Here is a 20,062-nt window from a genome sequence, read left to right on the forward strand (position 1 = left end):
GTTGTTGAATATGTCCTGTTCTTAAGCCCTGACGTCGTTGATTGGATTCTTCTCAGTTTGACGGTCTTTTTTTTTCTTTCGAGGGTCTGCCAATCCGAAGAGTGCCAGCATTAACTACGGGGAGAATTTGATTTCAACAGGAACAGCTACAAATTGATAGAGAGATTGTGGATGATTTGTGATATTGGGTAGCTGAGGGTGACGGTGGTTTGATTTAATGGTATTGTGATTTGTATGGGGCTTTAATGCTTGGATCCTGATGTCTTGTGGTTTCCCTATTTATCCAGACATTGATGAATGTTTATCCACAATCATTTCTTTGGCTTGGAAACACGTCCAGTCGTTGCAATGCTCTCTTTGCGCTTCTGTAAGCTTCTCAGATTGTCAGCCTTCTTTCTTCTCAGTTGAGCAATCTCCAGTCTCATTTGCTCATCGTCATTTATCTTCCTGTTGTTTGTTTTCTTGTAAGCTTCAATGTCACTAATCAACTGATAGATCTTGATCTTGTGGTCTCGCTCCACATTCAACACATCCTTGATCTTGAGCTCTGCAAACTTCTTCGGCACCTTGTGGACACGTCTCTGTATCTTGGACTCAAATATCTCACAGAGCTTCCTTATTTCGTTGACTAAACCAGCTCTTCTTTCATCTCCTTGAAATAAAATGGTCAATATTCAACCTTTAAACTCCCAGAAAAAACCAATATATAACTCACTCTGAATCTCAAATCTCTGCACCAACTTCTCTTGTTCCTCTTTTGTATATTCAACCATCTTTCCAATCTTTTGATCTTTTTATTGCCACCAATTTCAAAATCTTCAAACTGATTCAACTTCAAAAACGTAAACAAAAAAAACAAAAACAACCCAAAAAAAACTGTGTCCGTAACGATCAAAAAATGAATCATCATAATCTCGAAAGTGAAATATTTTGACACTTTTATCAATTGGAAACCATAAGACCATATAGAAAATAATGAGTGCTAAACCTCAAGAGAAGAAGAAAGTGGGTAGCTTTGAGAAATATCCTAATAATTCAAGACTAACAACCATTTACATAGCAAATTGACCCAGTCAAATCATTCATAGCTGGTGGTACAGCTGGTGCAGTTGAAGGTGTAATCACAGTATGTTCATAAACCCATCTTTTCCCAATCTCCATACTAATTAATCTCTCCAGTACCCTTTTGAATTTGCCAAAACTAGACTACAACTAATTGACAAATCATCCAAAGCATCCCGTAATCCATTAGTGCTCATCTACAACACTGCCAAAACACAAGGTGTTTCCTCATTATATACAGGTTGTCCAGCTTTTGTTGTTGGTAATACGGTCAAGGCAAGTGTAAGATTCTTGGGGTTTGACTCCATCAAAAAACTATTGGCTGATAAAGATGGGAAATTATCAGGTCCAAGAGGTGTTTTAGCAGGGCTTGGTGCTGGGTTATTAGAATCAGTTGTAGCTGTTACACCATTTGAAGCTATCAAGACTGCTTTGATTGATGATAAACAAGCCAAAATCCCTATATATGGGTCTGGTGTCATGACTCCATTTAGATGTGTTAAAGATTTGGGATTAAAAGGTTTATATTCAGGTATTCTACCTGTTTCATTAAGACAAGCCTCAAATCAAGCTGTTAGATTAGGTTGTTATAATAAGATCAAGTCAGCTATACAATCAGCATCGGGGACACCTCCAGATCAACCATTAAGTTCTGTGATGACTTTTATTGTCGGTGCCTTTTCAGGTATTGTGACAGTTTACACAACAATGCCAATTGATACTGTCAAGACAAGAATGCAAGCTTTAGGTGCTGCTAAAAAATATTCAAGTACTATAAATTGTTTTACTACAATTTTCAAAGAGGAAGGTTTGAAAACTTTTTGGAAAGGTGCTACTCCAAGATTAGGTAGATTGATCTTGAGTGGTGGTATTGTTTTCACAATTTATGAAAAAGTATTAGTTGTATTGGGTTAAAAAAATAATTAGAGGCTAGAATCAGTCAATCATTGTAACTTTTTTCTTTCTTTCTCATTAAATGTTTCTATACAATACTATTAAACTACACATCTCCTTAATTTCATGATGCAACTTTTGCCGGTACACTTTCAACAGTTTCAACAGCTTCCTTAACTAATTGATCTGTTGAATTAACAGATTTTGGTCTTTTGTTATTCTTACCATTCTTATCACCTTTTCTCTTTTTGGAAGGTTTGATTGGTCTTTGTTCATCTTCTCCATAAACAAAACTTGGTAAATCATATAATTTAACATGTTTTATACTTATACTGAAAACTGAATTATCACTATATTCTGGGAATGATCGACATAAATTGAAAAAATCATTACATGGAACATGAATATCAAATTTCTTATCCTCTCCAGAAACTGTGATATCTAAACCAATGTATAATGCAGTTAAATGTAATTTTTTAAAACCTTCTTTAATTTCTTCATCTTTATTTTCTTCAGTTATTTCTTTAAATTTCCCTAAATTGGATTCATGTGAATAATTACCAAAATTTAATTCAATCTCTTTTGCTTCATCTTCAGTTTCATAAAGATAAGTTTTTTCAAATGCTTTAACATAAGGATGTGCTAAATTTATACCTTGGAAAATTTCCAATTTTTGAACTAATAATCTTAATTTAGCTTCAACTAACCCACTCCATTTCAAATGTTGTTCATCATCTCCTCTTGTTGATGCAATTATTGTTAAATAAAATTTATATTTATGGAAAAAATCATGTTTAATAAACAAATCACTCCATGTTTTTTTATTACTCATAATATCATTCATTAAAACTGTACCTCTTTCTAATTCACCCATTATAACTTTTTGTGTTGATGCTGTAATGTTATGTGTAGCACACATTGAAGGATAAGCTGGTGTAATAACTGGCATACGATGTTGACGATCTTGTGGATAAACCCTTGGATTCCAAACCCTAACTTGTAATGGACCATCTTCAATAGGTTTTAATAATACAGGTTGTGGCCAATTCCATTGTGTTAAAATGTGGAAAAATTTAGAAACAATAACTGCACTAACTGCATTTGGATATAATTGACAAATTCTTGCAACCAACATTGCCCAAGCAACACCACCTGGGAATCCAAATATATTTGCATAAATGGCTCTTCTTTGTGCCCATAATTTAATAGCACGTAATGATAATTTGAAAACAACTGGTTTTGGAACTAATTGTAAAATTTCATCAGTAACTCTTGTACCATTTAATGATCTTAAATCTTTTTCATCAAGATTTCTTAATAAATTTTTATCACCCAAAGTTAAATTTATTGGAACTTGTGGAATATCTAATTTAGCACAAATTAAATCAATTTCGATCCCACTTATTTTGACTTTAATAATTGGAACAAAAGCATCAGGAACAGGTGCAATTTCTTCCAATTCAGATCTTGCTCTTAAAATTTCATCAAATACCGTGAAGAAATCATCCCTTGTAACATGTTTAGGAACAACAACTAAAGTATCAATATCTGATCCTGGTCCATAAACTCCTAATCTATATGAACCATAAGTGAAAATTTTACCACCAGCATCTTTTGCCATACCTTCACTCATATTCTTATTTTTAGAAACTTTATAAACAAATTGTTGAGCTAAACTTTGTAATAATTGTAAAACTTCAACTCTTTTTTTAGTTTCTGCTTCACTTTCAAAATTTCCTTGTTTTTTCAATTCTTGAACTAATTGATCATTTAATACATTTTCCGCTGGTGTAGGACCTGCTAAAGAAATAGCATCTGTAACACCATATCTTTTGGAAGCACTCATAATTATCTTAAGCTCAGATTTCTTTCAATGATAATTGAGAATCAATATATACTTGATGGGGTTTTATATTGATTGAAGATGGAAACTCTTGATTCAAAGTTGTTTATAATTTTCCCTTCACTTTTTTTCTTTTGGGCCTTTTTGGCGAGGAAAAAACGGTTTGAAGCGATGGTGGTTTGGCTGGTAGGGGCACAGGTGTATATACTTTTTTCAATGAAGTTAATGGAGATTTTATATAGAAAAAGTATTATATTTTGGATATATTAGCTTTGTACTATTGTTATATATTCCTTCTGATTGTCTGTGTGAAAATTTGGTGGATTTTGCGTTCCAGGGATCTCAGAAGGTCAAAACTATCAATATGAAATATTAAGTACATCACCATATTCCAAATTGACTTATGATAAAGTATTATGAATACAATACTGATTAGCAACAAAAGAGCACTACTATTAACTACTTGGAATAGAACATCCACTGTTTAACATGATCAAACATCTATTTTTTTGTTAAAAGTTAAAAAAATTATCCATAAACGACATTGATTCCAATGACACTTCTTTCATCATATCCCTTCCTAAATACACAACATTAAAGTACTTCCCCCTTAAAATACTGTAAACCGATATATGACACCATAAATAATGCAGAGAAAAAAAACTAAAATAATAAAAAAAAAAAGACCAACCTAAAATTCATAACCAAGAACATTAAACTTCTTCAGCAACAGGCATATTACTTGGTGGTTGCAAAATAACTTTTTCCATTTGTTTAGCTCTATGATAATTAATTAATGCCTTAATGAAAATGAAAACACCAAACCCAATGACAACATAAGCAATAAATGAAGCATGTGAACTAGTCTTCACCTCTGTAGCTTTTTCAACACCTGCACTTAAACTACTATGGAAGTTATCCACAGTTCCAGTTATATCAGAATCTGTTGTCACAGTTTGGTAATCATTTGGATTATTTGGTTCCAATTTATTTGTCTCTTTATTTTCATGAACAGTAGAAGTACCATAAGGAATCATATAATACCCATAACTGATGAAAGTTATACCCAAACCTGCCCTTGAGCCTTGCTTGGCAGCATGTGAAGTATGTAAAATATAAGTTAATAAAAACCCAACAAATTGGAAAGATGAAGAAACCATTAAATTCCACATGAAATTAACAATGTTACCAACAGGTAATCCATCGACAAACACTTCATCTGCGAAACCTGAAGCCATCACTGAAGTTTCCCAGTATGGAGGAGTTGCATCAGCTGCAGCTTCTTCATAAGTTGGAGGTTTATCTGAGTCCACTATTGGTTGAGTATCTGGTTTTGCGGATAAATTATTGAAAACACCATCATTATCATTTGGCCCTGTTTGAGATGATGAATTTCCGATTTTTTGATAATTATGACTGGTCTTGAACATTCTATCCAAAAAATTAAAATTATTTCTGATATAGTTTAAATTAAATTGATTCTGTGTTGTTGATGATGAAGATGCGGATGATAATTCTGGATAAGGTGTTGTTGTAGTTCTTGAACTTTCATGATTTGTATTAGATGTATTGTTAGAGTTGTGGTTATCAGATGATGATGAAGATGATGCAAATACAGTTTCTTGAATATTAGCCAATTCTTGATCTTGATCACTAATATCATTGTTTTGTATTAAACGATCATCAGAATCACGCTTATCTTGTAATATTTCGTTATCATCATCATTTATCTCTTCAGGTTCATTAAATGAAGATAATAAAGGACCATTCATGCTTTCATGAGTCACCACAATGTCGTTCTAAAAGAAAATAAGTTAGTTTATTGTTCTCACTCCTTTTTGACCCTTTGTACACATCAAGGGTTCTATTGTTGAAACTTTGCCACCAAAGAAACCCTCAAACCCCTGTCACAAAGTGGTATATTCAAGTTATTAACATACATCTTTCTGTTCATTTGACATCTTGAGATCTATCCAAAAGTCTTTAAAAGCACCACGTATTTTAGTTTCAACTTTAGTTCCAGAATTTCCAAACTGTTTTGTTTCCGTTTTCTCAAAATTTAAGAAAAGGGAATTTTAACATAGCCCATACAGTGCGCGTACCAGAGATAAACTTACGTAATAGATTACCAATCCCAATAATCTATTTTAATTTAATGTTCACTATACAAGAAACTCCAGGAACATGACTAACAACCACCTTCCTCTTTCTGCCAGGGATACCCATAGTCTCATGGACAATCACTGGTGTGGAATGGACGGATCCTTGATTAACAGGTGCTCTTGGTGTGGCTTTACTCTCCACTGGTTTATTTATAGTTTCAGTAATCACATGATAGGAATTAACACTATCAGTGAAATCAACACCACCTGGTAATGTTGTTGTTGGTACAGGGGTTCTAAAGGTTCTAGGAACGTCTTTCAAATCAGGTAGCACTGGACCACCACGACGACCTGTTCTACCTTGTCTTCTTTTTCTTCTTGAATCTCTTTCACGATCTTTATCTAATCTTTCCAATTCTGGGTTTGAAACTTCCAATATCTGTGGAGTAAATTGAGTAACTTGGGTTCTAGCCCTTAGGTAATCTTGATGAGTCACTATAGTTCTTAAATTTGTTCTGATTTCATCTTCATCAATATATCCACCTTGGAAATCATATCCAATTAAATATAATGCACGGGTATATAATTGAGCTTGTTCCCTTATGGAATGAGCAATTGCCGTAGTGAATTCACCAGGTAATGCTAATTCAGATGTCATTGCTTCTGCAAATTCTTCAGGAGAATTCAAAGGGTTTGAAATATCCCATTCAAATTGATCAATTAGTTGATTATTACCAATAATTATATCCAATTTTATTAAAATTCTTAAATCATAACCAAATTTGTTATTGAAAACGTGTTGATGATATTCTGTAACTTGTTCTTTTATAGAAGCCAATATCGTATCTGATAATAATGGATTATTCAATTTATAATCCTCCATAATTAAAGCAACTAAATTTTCCAATGTAATAGTTTTTTCATTTTGATTCCAAAGTAAAGTATCTCTTAACTTGAACTTATCCTTTTCAATTTCAAATTCTAATCTAATTGGAATAAAATCATCAGATTGATAAGCTTGAATTTCATTCAATTTTTTCGAAATTTGGAAATCTCTTAATCTTGAAGGTTTTTTACGATCTTTTGGTAATATCACTCTGGTTTGACCATCACTGAACCCATTCCCATAACCTTGATAACCTTCACCCCATATAGTATTTGTATAATGACCAGCATTTGATAATCCAATAGTTTTCATTCTTGAAACTTTTAAATCATTATAAAATTTTAAATCACCAACTAATCTTGCCAATAATTGTTTGTTTGAACCTTGCTCCTTCTCTTTAGATAAAATTTCTCTATTTGTGATATCTCTATTAATCAATTGTTCATATAATAATACATCTTTTGTTAAAAGTTTTGATTCTTGCTTTAATTTCTCTGACCAATAATGAGTGTTTTCTTGAACTTTTGTAATGGTTTGTGCAGCTAATAAGAATTGGTTTGATGGTTGTTGTTGTGGTGGTTGAGTTGGTGTAGATCCAGGTTGTTTATTTTCTATTATTGATGGTTTTCTTTGTTGCATTTGATGTGGAGGTAATTGATGTTGTGATATATTTCTTGAATTCAAGGCATTAGCGATTCTCTGTTGGTTCAATTGCTGCTGCTGCTGTTGCTGTTGTTGTTGTTGTTGAAGATTGTATTGTTGCATATTTGGTGGGGTGTTGGACATGGGTATTTGTTGATTATATCTATTTTGTTGTTGAAATTGTTGTTGTTGTTGTTGTTGTTGTTGTTGTTGGTAAGGTATCGTGTTTGGGGAGTTTATATTCATTCCATTGAAATTCATTGTGTTGCTATGTATCTTTTAATTGTGTGTTTATGATACCAGATCTAATACTTGGCTGAAATGTTTGATTTGACACTTGAATCTCTTTGTTATTGTTTTTCGATTATTTCAGGTACTTGGTTTAAAATTGGCTATTGGCGCTGGTCAAAATCTCAAATTTCTCAGGTGGAATTTTCATAAAAGTCGCGACTTTTACCCGGTTCTGAAAAATTGATTATGTAATCCAGATTTACTTGAATTTAATTTATTTCAACATTCTTTTAGTAAAGATTAGTGGTTCATTATTGTAATATTACCAGATCCTGTTGAAGTTTATTTCTTAATATTATGAAGGGTTTTGGAGTACTTTTTTTTCGTAGTAAAAGTCAAAGATGAATTTTTAAAAATAAATTTAGTTGAGCGAATGTTGACTTTATTTTGGTATTTTGAGTTTTCAATTTAAAGAGCACCAAAAAGCGCTTGAAGGAGGCCCTAGTTAAACTTGGAGCGTAAAGATGCACACAAAACTCCTTTAATGACATATTTTTTTGTATACTTTGCCTAACAATCTTCACTTCAAATTATCAGTTGTAACTTTCTAAAAAGTGTATTACGTAATCAATTAAGTTAAAAGAACAACTTCAGATATACGATTTGCTCAGTATCATTTATTGTTAAAATCACAGATTATTATTGAGCAGGATTCGGCACTTCATGACTATACAATTTACGATTTAACTAAGACGTTATAATTCATTAATTGTTAATGCTGTGTACATAGTTAAATTCATAATGATTCGCGGCGCGACAAGTTTTGACACCTTTTCTGCGCTTAAACTTATCTTATATCTTTTCACGGGTAAAGCTCCAGAAACCATCGGAGAGTTACAACTTACCATTTGTAATACTGATGAATAATATTTCACTATACGACTGATTGAGCAAGTGTTCAATACTGACACTATTTGGCTAACAAGTTGATGAGATATTCCATTGGAGCTTGGTTGTACACGTAATCACCGCTTGATTCTAAATCAGCAGCTTGTTCAAACTTTTTAGAGCTTGCAACAAGTTCAATATCCTCCCGTAGACCTAGAAAGACAATACACAGCCCAAACTTGTTTCAACTTCTTGTAATTTGTATAGGCATGTTTGGCCGGATATTTTCATCGGAGGTAGCTGTCGGTTAAATAGAAACATCCGTATTAATTTTCTTTTGATTTTTTTTATGGCGATGAGGCCCATGTGAGGATCAATCAAACGCAAGAGAAGAGATCTTGGAGAAGGGCCAAAAGACAAGATGAAGAGCTGAGAACATGGCTACAATATTATAGGATTCTAGCAGTAATCACACCTTGGGTTGGACCCTTGATTAAAAGAACGGAGCTTGAGCAGAGCGTATTCAAAATTCCACAACTGTATCAAAAGTGGCAGTTGCATACTTTAAGCTTAAGCCAGGCCAAGACAATACGTGTATGACGATGATACAAAAAGTCTAAAGACTTTAGTTTAATTGCGAAAACCAGTTCGTCTCCTCCGATATATCACAGCCGTATTCGTGTTGAAATAGGAGGCCACCGAGGTGAATACAAAACTGACAAGAATTAATTCAAATTTCATGAACCCTTCCAAGTGTTTCTCATCCTGGTTGCAGTACACATGTACTTTGAAGCTTATGCCCACTGTTAATGTTTTGCGAAGGTAATTGCTGCTTCAAAGATGCCCTTTCTTGGGTCCAATAATCGTGCTTGAATTGGTCATGTGTTATCTGAAGGCCGCACATAATACACAGTTGGGAGAAGGGCATGGTAGAAGTGTAGAAGTGTAGATGGTTGTCAGATCTAGCATACTCTACTAGGCTTTGTACTATTCCTCCTACTCCAAGTGTTCAGGCTGCATAACCCATCTTCTTGGTAGGACAGGGGCTTGGGCTCCAAGAGTCTTCACCACAGACCTTATTAAGCCATTAAGCCCATGATATAATCATTACCAATGCTGAGAAGAAGAGAAAGAGACAAGGTAGAGCTATCGGATACACCCTTATAATCTCATAATACACAAAGAATTAACCCCTTGTCGTTTCGAGTAATCACCGATACTTTACGCCAATGTTCAATTGTCTCCATGAAATTTTAACTCGTGTTTAGTTTTTCTGCAAAACAAGAAATTTTTTAAGCTTAAGTCGAAGATTCGATGAGGAGCAGTTAATTGCTCAGACATGATACAATGGTGGTACTTAAACACTGGTTATTCCTTTAATAATTGTTCACTTCTACGACTCTTATCGGCCTTACTGATTTTATAAATACCCATCAACATCACTAAGAACCAATCATCCTCTACATCCTACAAATCAACCATGGAATCTTATAACGGTGCAGTGCTGTCTCCAAACGACGCCCTAATATTACTAGAAGCTGCTAGACAACGACTAATACCCAAGATTACTCGTCGTTTGAAAGATCATGAACGTCAACTAATCAAACCTGGCTCAATCTTTATATGGGATGAAAAAGAGGCCAAAATGAGAAGATGGACTGATGGGAGATCTTGGAGTGCTTCAAGAGTTACTGGTGCCTTTTTAACTTATAGAGAAATGGAGGCCACGTCTAATTCTTCACCATCTCCAGAGTATGAAGGTGTTGGTGGCAAAACTAGTCCAATCATGGATTCATCAAGTGCAGATTTCAGATATAAGCCAGATGGGCTAATAAAACAATCATTCAGTTTAACAACTTTAAAAGGTGATAAATTACATTTAATTTCATATACAACTGCAAAGGATTTCTCAACTTCAAAATTCTTAAACAAGACTCCTTCAAATGATGCAGTTTTAAAAGATATCAAGATTCCTAAAGATATTTATCCTCAACATGCATTCCTAGATTCAAAATCTGATGAATCTGTGTATAATAAGGGAAATGTCTCTCCATTATCATCACCAAATTATCCATCACAATCATATAACCAACAACAACAACAAAAAGTATCACAACAACAAGTACAACAACCGCCTAGTCAATACCAACAAAGCTTATCAGCGCCAATGTCTACATCAAGTTCAATACAATCGAATGTTTCATCAGCTTCAGATCTCATCATTCCTCGCTCCTCTATAAAATTACCACCTTTGAACAAGACAAATATAATGAGGGTGGATTATGATGGAAGAGCTTTGAATGCCTTGGATAGGTTATCCTTCAATTATTAAGACGTATATATGTGTATTATTTATTTCATGGGTTTTATTGGTTTAATACAAGGAGTTTTATTTATCGGGAAACCTTACAATTTGTAAAAAGTAATCATAATATTAAAGAAAAATAAAAAAAAGAATGATAGAAAAATAACCGTCTTTTAAATGGTCAAGATTGTCACCTGACAATCGTAATCAAGATACTCTCAATTAGTGGCCTCCTCTTCATCATCAGACTTAGAATACAAGGCATCAATTTGATCAATATTCAAACCTTTAGTCTCTGGAACAAAGAATCCAACAAACAATGCACTCACAAATAAACATCCAACAAAGACATATCCATATTTAAACCCAATAGCTTTAGTAATAAAAGGTGTAAATAATGAAATCAGAAAATTTGAAAACCAATTGATTGAAGTGGCAATAGACATTGATGTAGCACGAACTCTAACTGGATACAATTCACTAACAACAACAAATGAAACTGGTCCCCAAGTAGTGGCGAAAAAGAAAATGTAAACACATGTAAATAAAATCATCACAGCACCAACTGAAGTCTTTTCCAAACCTGAAACTTGATCTAAAAGGGCAAATGAACCCAATGATGAATAAATAACCATACATGTAAACATACCAATAGAACCAACCAATAAACAAAATTTACGACCAAATCTTTCAACAAAATAAACACCTCCAAATGTTGACAAGAAATTAACAGCAGCCAAGATAATTGCAGTAACATAAGAATCCTCTAGACCAACTGAATTAAATAACGTAGTACCATAATAGAAAAAATAATTTGCACCTGAAAATTGTTGGAAAAACATAATAATCATACCAATAACTAATCTTAAAAATAATCTTGGTTTACCAATTAAAAATTCATTCCATTTAACATCTCCAATATCTTGTTTAATTCTATTTGAAGTATCAACAATATCAGCAACTATTCTTAAAACTAATGCATTATTAACTGAAAGGTTATTCAATTTAGCAACTGATTTAATAGCACCTTCACGATCACCAATAGAAATCAAGAAAACTGGAGATTCTGGCATGAAAACTAAACCAACCAAAATCATAAAACTCCAAACAAAACATAATGCAATTGGAATCATCCATTCAGTATTTAAACCTTCATAACTAGCCTTTGATGCAAAATTAACAACATTACCCAACAAAATACCCAAAGTAATCATTAATTGATAGAAAACAACCATGGCACCTCTAATCTTCAATGGTGAAGATTCACTAATAAACATTGGAGTTAAAACTGAAGTGGACCCAATAGCCAAACCTGTAATAATTCTTCCAATTAAAACTTGAACCCAAGAACCACTCAAAACACTAGTCAATTGGATAACATTCCCAACCAAATAAATCAAAATACTAATGAAAATACCAAATCTTCTCCCCTTGGAATCACAAATTTTTGGAATTGTTAACCCACCAATTGCACAACCTGCATTGAAAACACTAATGATTAATCCAACAACAATTGATGAAAAAACATGAGTCCCATTTGTCGCATCCAATGGTGCAAAGCAATTACGGAAGGAGGCCATGTTGGAAATACCACCAATCGTACCGACATCCCAACCAAAGATAAAACCTGAAAATGAAGTAGTTATACATAATAAAATTGCAGTTTTCAAATCCCATAAAGATTGGGTTGGAATTGCCTCTTCAACTTGTTGAACATTTGCTTTTGGAATGGAATCAGATGGTGAGGGTGATGGTGAGAGTGACTTCAAATTGATTGAAGCTTCAGACTTGTTAGTTTCTGGAGTTGACATTTTAAACTTGTATTGTAAAATGAAATATAAGTATTGGAAAAAGATGATAAAATGATTTGAAATAGAGGAGGTGAAGGGCTGTATTTATAGACTTTGGGGGAGGAATGTGAGATCTATCTGTATTACCCCAGACATATCTTCTCTGAGATACTATTCATTTTTTCTCTGTGGGAGAGTGGATTTTCTCATGGTGGTTTTTGTGAGACGTTATTCACAAAACGAAAAAAGCTGAGACGTTAAAACAAAATGCAAAACGAGTTCGCGGATATGATTATGTAATATTCAATTCGCGAAACTTAAAATCCATTTTTTCCTTCTCGAACTTTTGGATTTGGCAAGTGGAAATGATGGATTACTAGAAAGTTATAAATTCAGTGTAGGAAGAATAGTTGCACAATGGGTCTCTTCATCCCTCCAAATAGTGATAGGAATAACAATAACAATTCCAAGAACCCAGCAAACCCAAAAGAAGACAATCAAGATGACTCTAAAATCATCTTCTTCACAAGACCTAGTGTAGGTTTAAAAGTATGGGGTCCTTTAGTTCCAGCTTCTGATTGTTTACCATGTCTTTATGGATTAACTGCATTCCAAACAATGATGGGTCTTATAATGTTTAGACATACAAGAATTATATGGCATCAAACAAGTTTCTTAGCAAGAACTTCAAAATTATTAAGTGTTGTAACTGGTGGTTATTTAATTTTCAATTCAGGTTTAGAAATTTCAAGATTAATACTACCTTATGATCCATGGTATGAAGAGGCAAAAGTTTCCAGAAGTAAGGCTATAAAACAAGGATTGAAGCCAAATTTTTGGTTTGGTCCAATTGATTATAAACCTATGAGTTTTAAAGAATGGAGTTCCAAAGTAGATACATGGGTTGAAGAAACTGAAACACAAATTAATCATCAAGAATCACCAACTTTTGCAATGCAAAATCATCAAATTCATTCAATTTATCAACAATTGAGAGCATTAAATAAACAACATAATCAAGATATTTTGAAAAATTTAAAAATGCCTGGATTTAAAGATATGTTGCCAAATTTCCAAAGTTTTACAAACCCTGAGTTTGATAGACCCCAGGTTGTGATACCGAAAGGTAATGAATTGAAAGATGATATAGATTTCTTGGAGGCTTGGGAATTGAATGATCCTTGGGAATCTTTGGCAAGAGATACTGAATATGAAGTTCGATTCATTCCAAAATTTAGATGGATTGAGAAACTCGAGGAAACTCAAAATTTCTTAAAAGAACGTGAGCAGCAATTGAAAGAACAAACAATTCAAGAAGAACCAAATACAAAATGATATAGCATTTAATTTTTAAGGCATACAATTTAATTAGTCGTAGTAAATCCGAGAAATTCAAAACGTCAAAAAAAAAGCCCAAAGGCAACATCGACGAACCCATAACAACAACTTTTGGGGAAACTATCACAACAACGCATACCATGAAGTTCCAATTCCTTGGACTAATCTGCCTAATCACAACCGTGCTGGCGGTTTTCAGTGATGAAGCATATGTTACAGATTGGAAAATTCGTCAAATAGGTCCATTGGATAGTTCAAATATCCTTTATCCAAGAAAAGAGATCTTGAATTTATTAACGAAAACCAATACTTTAGCAGGTATTCAGGATGGGAATGTTAGATGGAGAGTGCATTTCGATGATGTTGTTGAAGATTCAAAGCAAAGTGTTATTCAATTGGGTGATAATATCGTCACCGGGTTGAATTATCTAAACCGTTCATTATTACAAGTTTGGGATCCTATTGATGGGTTCTGGATTAAAGATTTAGCAATTTTCACAAGTAAAGAGATTAGTGCAATTAAAGCCCACGGTGAGAATGTTATTGTTGTTTTCAAAAATGGTGAAGTTGTTTTGGTTAATAATGATGGTGATATTAAATCATTTGAATCAATTTCGAAATTTGATAATGTTATTATATCACCTTTAGAGAATGGGAATTTCATCATCTTGTTTAATGAGCAAGATACTGAAAATACTCATTATGGGTTCTATGATGGTGAGAAATTCCATACCCATACTTTACAAATATCTTGGAGTTCAATCAAAGAATTCCATGGGGCAAAACTAGTTTATCAGACAATCAAATATTATGTTTTACAATTTGATAAAAACACTGGTGTTGTTTCATCACCAATTCCAATCCAAGGTAAATTTGACGAATTCATTGCAATCAGAATTGATTCATTAATTGCATTTGAAAGAAATCATAATATTGAAATTTTAAAATTAGATGGATCTCTTTTATTCACAATTCCAAATGTTCATAAATATCTTTTGAAATTTGTTGAAAATTCATTTATTTTATTCACAGAATATCATGTTAATATCATTGATCCAGATACTGGAGATGAAATTTCAAGTTTTTTCCTTGGTGATGAAAAATTACCATTTGATTTAATCAAATCGATCTCAGTTTCCACTGATGGTGTGGAAAATATTCATTCAATGTTTGAATTTTCAAACCAAACTTATTCTTATGTTTGGAATAATGTTAAAGTTTGGCAAAGAGATGCATCTTTATCCCAAGTTGTTGCACATGCTATCGTTGATTTAGAAGTTGAAACTAGTTTAACACCAGATGATTTATTACATGAAGAAGAATTGAACGTTTTCCAAGCTTACCTTTTCAGATTAACAAAACATGCTAAAGAATTGAAACAACTTTATGAATCATTTTGGGAAACATTACCTTTAATAGCCACTGGTGAAGTATCACTTTTTGGCCAAACAAAAGAAAATAATGAATATTTTGGCTTCATCAAGTACTTGATTCTTGGTACTAAAAGTGGTAGAGTTATTGCATTGAATACATTGAATGGTGAAAAAGTTTGGTCGTTTGATACTCAACAAGATGATATCCTTAGTATTGAAACTGTTGAAAATGAAAGATTATACGTTTTCACTAAATCTGGGCCAAGATTAGAATTGGATGCTAAAACTGGTGAATTCATTGAGAAAAAATTAATTGTTCCTCCTTTAAAAGTCGAGAAACTTGATAGTGATGATAAATTTTATGTTGAAATTGAAAATGAATTTGCAGTTATCTTATCTGATGACCCATCAAATTTAAATTCCTCATCATCCAGCTTCATTATAAAACATGATTCAAATAAAATTCAAGGTTTGAAAATCGAAGGCAAGAAAGTTTTACAAACTTGGAAGTTTGAAACAACCGCAGATGAAGAAATTGTTGCATTTGCTTCAAAGGATGAAGATGAAAAAATCGCAAATGTTGGTTATGTTCTAGGTGATCGTTCCGTATTGTACAAATACCTATATCCAAATTTTGCAGCCTTTGCCGTGTTGAACAAACCAACAAAGACATTATACATCCATATAATTGATTCTATTACTGGTGAGATTGTCCATACAGCATACCATGATGAACATGTTCATGAAGATGAGCATATAAATATTTTATTTGGTGAACATTGGGTGATTTATTCATATTGGAGTAATAAACCATATCCTGAACAAAAAATTGTGGTTATTGATTTGTTTGAATCTTTAAAATCAAATGAAAAATTCTCGAATAATACTTCATCATCATTAGATTATAAACATCCACCTGCAGTTTTATCAAAATCATTTATTTTACCATTCAAGATTAATTCAATGGCTATTTCTAAAACAAGATTTGGTGTCACTACAAAATCAATAATCATATCATTAACTAATGGACAGATTTTGTACCTACCAAAATATATTTTGAATTCAAGAAGAGTTCAAGACAGACCTTTAACAAATGAAGAAAAATCAGAATTTATGTTAACACCTTATGATCCAATAATTACAATTGATGATAATTTTGTTATATCTCATCATAGACAAGTTATGGGTGCTGATACATTGATTTCAGTTCCAACTAATTTAGAATCAACTTCAATTGTTTGTTCATATGGGCTAGATGTTTTCTGTACAAGAGTTTCACCATCTTTACAATTTGATAAATTAACTTCTGGTTTTGATAAAGTTAAGTTGATTGCAAGTATATTGATGTTGATTATCATTGTACTAATCTTGAAACCTTTGAAAGATTCAAGAAATTTGAAATCATTATGGGTTATTGAATCATAATTTTTGTATAGATAAAGTTTTTTGTAAAGGGTCCCAGCTTGTAGATTATAGGGCTCTGCCTAGAGATTCCTGCCTAGAGCCTAGAGGTTAGGCTCAGCCGTTCCAATTCGCGAAAGTTAATAGAAAACACGGTGTATCAATTGTTCAACGTTGACTTTAATCTCAACATCAACGACTCCAGTTTAAACTTAACAGCCATTGACAACCATGAAGATCACATCATTAATCACTGCGTCATTAGCATTATTCAGTTTTGCAGCTGCTGAGGAAAAACTACAAATTGGTAAGCACCTTTGTTTTCTTTCACACTTCTTTTTCATACTTACAACATATAGGTGTTACTCACAAAATCCCAGAAGATCAATGTCATCGTAAAGCTCGTAAAGGTGATACAGTCCAAGTTCATTACACAGGTACTTTAAAAGAAGATGGTAAAGAATTTGACAGTTCTTTGAAAAGAGGTGATCCATTAGAATTTAAATTAGGTACTGGTATGGTCATTCAAGGTTGGGATCAAGGTGTTGCTGGTATGTGTATTGGTGAGAAACGTAAATTAACCATTCCTTCCCATTTAGGTTATGGTAAAAGAGGTGCCGGTGGTGTTATCCCACCTGATGCTGATTTGGTATTCACTGTTGAATTGGTTGGTATCAAAGGTTATGAAAATATCAAGGATGAGTTATGAGCTATGTACTACTATCACAAACCGTATAATTATTAAATCATTATCATTATATTCTAATCTAGTATAAGAATCTAAAATCAGATTTGATCTTGGAACCATCATTACCTTTACCTAATTCCTTTTCCCAATTCATTGTACCTCTATCAATTCTATTGTTTAGAACCATCAGTTTAGTTCTCAAGATTAACGCCATACACATTGCCAAAACAACAAAAACACAATTACAAACAAATGCAACCAAATATTTTGGAGCGGCACTTGAAGGATATAAATATGAACTCCAAATGGATGTTGAATTGGACAAACAATTCATTAAGGAGATAGCAATAGCTCTTTTCAATGGTGGTCTTGGAACACAATTTGACATCCATGATAAAATAGTGGTGAATGAACAATATAATGAAGGAATCATCAAGCAAATTGCAAAATATCTAGCACCAATATTTGTTGTAGCTAGTGTAATAATGAATGAAATCAAACTTAGGAATAATGGAACAACAACATGCCAGAATCTTTCACCTGTTTTATCAGCATGTCTAGCCCAGATAAATGTAGAAACAACAGACAACATATAAGGTGGGACACAAAGAGCAAGACTTGTAACTCTATTGAAATGTAAAGAATCGATAATCAAAGTTGGTAAATAATTTGTAATACCTGAAGCTGCACTAACAACAAAACTCAAGATCCCTGTGATACACCAAACTTTAATATCTTTCATTGCCAATAACATTGTTGACTTATAAGACTCTTGATTTTCAGAATCAGAATCATCTTGACCAACTTCTTTTCTTAAATTCCATAAAACTAAATCTCTTTCTTGATCAGTTAAGAATTTAGAATTACCAGGCATATCAGGTAAGATCAAATATGCAAATGGGACTGATGCGACAGTAATAGCACCTTCAATAATGAATAACCATCTCCATGATCTTAACCCACGAACATTATCCATTTTATCAATAATACCAGCAGCAATTAACCCACTCAAAGCACCAGAGAATAACGAACCAGAATACAAGATTGCATTTCTAAGGCTTAGTTCCTTTCTTGAATACCAACAAGAAAGATAATATAAAGCACTTCCGAAAAAACCAGCTTCAACAAAACCTAATAATAATCTTGCAACTAATAACCCGTGATAATTTTGAACAGCACCTGTACAAGTTGAGATAACTGCCCAAACAGTCATGATGACAGTGATGAACAATGAAGGTCTTCCTAATTTATTAACAATCATATTTGAAGGGATTTGCATCAAGATATAACCAACGAATAAGATTGAAATACATGTTTGATATTGATTTCCTTTCAATCCTAAATCTTTTTCTAACCCACCTAATCTAGCACTTGCAATGTTATTTCTATCCAAATAATTCAAAATATAGATATAAACCAGCATTGGCAAGATTCTCAAATCAATCTTACGACGAGTTTTCTTAGTTAATGCATCTAATTCATCTTGTGATAGGTGTTTTAATGAATCTGGGATCTCTAAATTATGACGGAGTTCTTCGTTAATGGCTGAATCTGTTTTGGTCAATTCATTAGGATGATCACCTGAATGACGGTCTTCAACGTGTGTTATTTCAAGGTCTTTGTTATCTGTAGACATAATTGTAATGGTAATATCAGGAATCCCACCAAGCTTAATCTATTAGGAATTCATCATGGTATTTATACAGGGTCCAAACAATCTTTCAATTTCGTAAAAGGGAGTCAACAAGACTAAAGTCAGGTATTCAAACTTCTGGGGAAACCCATACGGACAATCCACATTGATATTGCGCCGCGTTGTATAAAGCTCTTGTTGTGGTTTTGTGACTTGTGTTTCTGCGTTAAAAAGTTCATAATAATTTTTGGCCAAGTTTTTGACATTTCTTGTTGATCGGAAAATTACATCGACGTGGAGTAATTTTTTAAGACAAATTGTGATAGAGAGGTGTAAATTAATCCAACATAGTTGAAGCTATGTGAAGTGTAAAGACGATGGTTGGGGATACTGATGGTAGATTAGAATTGTAATACCTTCGATTATGAATTGTGTCAAAGCATTTGTTAAAGTGCACCATAGATCTGGGGAACATAGACCCTGTGGAATTTCAGATACAACACCGACAACAAAAGATCTGCTATGGTACAACCAGACATATTGTACTACTCCTCAAGTCACTCAAGAACTGTTCAGGTGTTGCTACCCAGCAAAAGTTATAGAGATGTCGGTCCTCAAGAGCCCATTTCCAACAAGAAGTTGGCACGTAGTTGGTGCTAATTTGTAATATGACAAAGGTACAAGGCAATATTTGAGGGTGAGTATCCTAATTATCAACTTGGCAGGTGTACATAATGTCTTGTTTTAACCCAAGAACATCAAATACAACGGAACATTGAATGTCTTCACTAAATGGATAGCCTATACTGATGACGAGTGCTCTCTTTTTATTGGAAAGGAAGTGTTGGGTATCTGCGTAGCTATCCCAGATTACCAAATTCTCATTAGTATACAGACATTGCAGCATTTTAGAAGATGTAGTTTGTATGTGCTAGCTCAATCAATATTACACAACAGTCTACTTCTTTACAAAACTTGGACAGATC

General features: G+C 33.2%; 11 protein-coding genes across 11 annotated transcripts; 5 read left to right on the forward strand and 6 right to left on the reverse strand.

Moving 5' to 3' along the window:
* Nucleotides 1-311: 311 nt before the first annotated feature.
* On the reverse strand, nucleotides 312-773 carry WICANDRAFT_61826 (uncharacterized protein; the record flags this gene model as incomplete). Its single annotated transcript, XM_019183252.1, has 2 exons — nucleotides 312-652; nucleotides 716-773. 2 exons carry the CDS (start codon nucleotides 771-773, stop codon nucleotides 312-314), a joined length of 399 nt encoding a protein of 132 aa, XP_019040474.1.
* A 202-nt stretch (nucleotides 774-975) lies between these two features.
* CTP1 (Ctp1p) lies at nucleotides 976-1,977 on the forward strand (the record flags this gene model as incomplete). The annotated part of the gene is made up of 3 exons (XM_019185548.1): nucleotides 976-1,005; nucleotides 1,061-1,126; nucleotides 1,180-1,977. The coding sequence occupies 3 exons, from the start codon at nucleotides 976-978 to the stop codon at nucleotides 1,975-1,977; spliced, it is 894 nt and encodes a 297-aa protein (XP_019040475.1).
* Nucleotides 1,978-2,080: 103 nt separating this feature from the next.
* Nucleotides 2,081-3,802, reverse strand: PAP1 (polynucleotide adenylyltransferase PAP1; the record flags this gene model as incomplete). Its single annotated transcript, XM_019181530.1, has 1 exon — nucleotides 2,081-3,802. One exon carries the CDS (start codon nucleotides 3,800-3,802, stop codon nucleotides 2,081-2,083), a length of 1,722 nt encoding a protein of 573 aa, XP_019040476.1.
* Nucleotides 3,803-4,530: 728 nt separating this feature from the next.
* BSD2 (Bsd2p) lies at nucleotides 4,531-5,160 on the reverse strand (the record flags this gene model as incomplete). The annotated part of the gene is made up of 1 exon (XM_019180637.1): nucleotides 4,531-5,160. A coding segment is annotated over one exon (630 nt), but the record flags the coding sequence as incomplete, so codon positions are not given.
* Nucleotides 5,161-5,941: 781 nt separating this feature from the next.
* SNF5 (Snf5p) lies at nucleotides 5,942-7,426 on the reverse strand (the record flags this gene model as incomplete). Its single annotated transcript, XM_019181619.1, has 1 exon — nucleotides 5,942-7,426. The coding sequence occupies one exon, from the start codon at nucleotides 7,424-7,426 to the stop codon at nucleotides 5,942-5,944; it is 1,485 nt and encodes a 494-aa protein (XP_019040478.1).
* A 2,602-nt stretch (nucleotides 7,427-10,028) lies between these two features.
* WICANDRAFT_29124 (Gti1/Pac2 family protein) lies at nucleotides 10,029-10,271 on the forward strand (the record flags this gene model as incomplete). Its single annotated transcript, XM_019181579.1, has 1 exon — nucleotides 10,029-10,271. A coding segment is annotated over one exon (243 nt), but the record flags the coding sequence as incomplete, so codon positions are not given.
* Nucleotides 10,272-11,104: 833 nt separating this feature from the next.
* Nucleotides 11,105-12,511, reverse strand: WICANDRAFT_22341 (sugar porter family MFS transporter; the record flags this gene model as incomplete). The annotated part of the gene is made up of 1 exon (XM_019180940.1): nucleotides 11,105-12,511. A coding segment is annotated over one exon (1,407 nt), but the record flags the coding sequence as incomplete, so codon positions are not given.
* Nucleotides 12,512-13,005: 494 nt separating this feature from the next.
* On the forward strand, nucleotides 13,006-13,990 carry MGR1 (Mgr1p). Its single transcript, XM_019186252.1, has one exon. The coding sequence runs from the start codon at nucleotides 13,061-13,063 to the stop codon at nucleotides 13,976-13,978; it is 918 nt and encodes a 305-aa protein (XP_019040481.1). The 5' UTR covers nucleotides 13,006-13,060; the 3' UTR covers nucleotides 13,979-13,990.
* Nucleotides 13,991-14,121: 131 nt separating this feature from the next.
* On the forward strand, nucleotides 14,122-16,779 carry EMC1 (Emc1p; the record flags this gene model as incomplete). The annotated part of the gene is made up of 1 exon (XM_019184632.1): nucleotides 14,122-16,779. One exon carries the CDS (start codon nucleotides 14,122-14,124, stop codon nucleotides 16,777-16,779), a length of 2,658 nt encoding a protein of 885 aa, XP_019040482.1.
* A 207-nt stretch (nucleotides 16,780-16,986) lies between these two features.
* WICANDRAFT_77915 (FKBP-type peptidyl-prolyl cis-trans isomerase) lies at nucleotides 16,987-17,464 on the forward strand (the record flags this gene model as incomplete). The annotated part of the gene is made up of 2 exons (XM_019184633.1): nucleotides 16,987-17,062; nucleotides 17,115-17,464. The coding sequence occupies 2 exons, from the start codon at nucleotides 16,987-16,989 to the stop codon at nucleotides 17,462-17,464; spliced, it is 426 nt and encodes a 141-aa protein (XP_019040483.1).
* Nucleotides 17,465-17,522: 58 nt separating this feature from the next.
* WICANDRAFT_77916 (uncharacterized protein) lies at nucleotides 17,523-19,079 on the reverse strand (the record flags this gene model as incomplete). The annotated part of the gene is made up of 1 exon (XM_019184634.1): nucleotides 17,523-19,079. One exon carries the CDS (start codon nucleotides 19,077-19,079, stop codon nucleotides 17,523-17,525), a length of 1,557 nt encoding a protein of 518 aa, XP_019040484.1.
* Nucleotides 19,080-20,062: the final 983 nt, after the last annotated feature.

This window comes from Wickerhamomyces anomalus (genome assembly GCF_001661255.1).
Source record: "Wickerhamomyces anomalus NRRL Y-366-8 unplaced genomic scaffold WICANscaffold_2, whole genome shotgun sequence".
In the NCBI taxonomy this organism is placed as follows: domain Eukaryota; kingdom Fungi; phylum Ascomycota; class Saccharomycetes; order Phaffomycetales; family Wickerhamomycetaceae; genus Hansenula; species Hansenula anomala.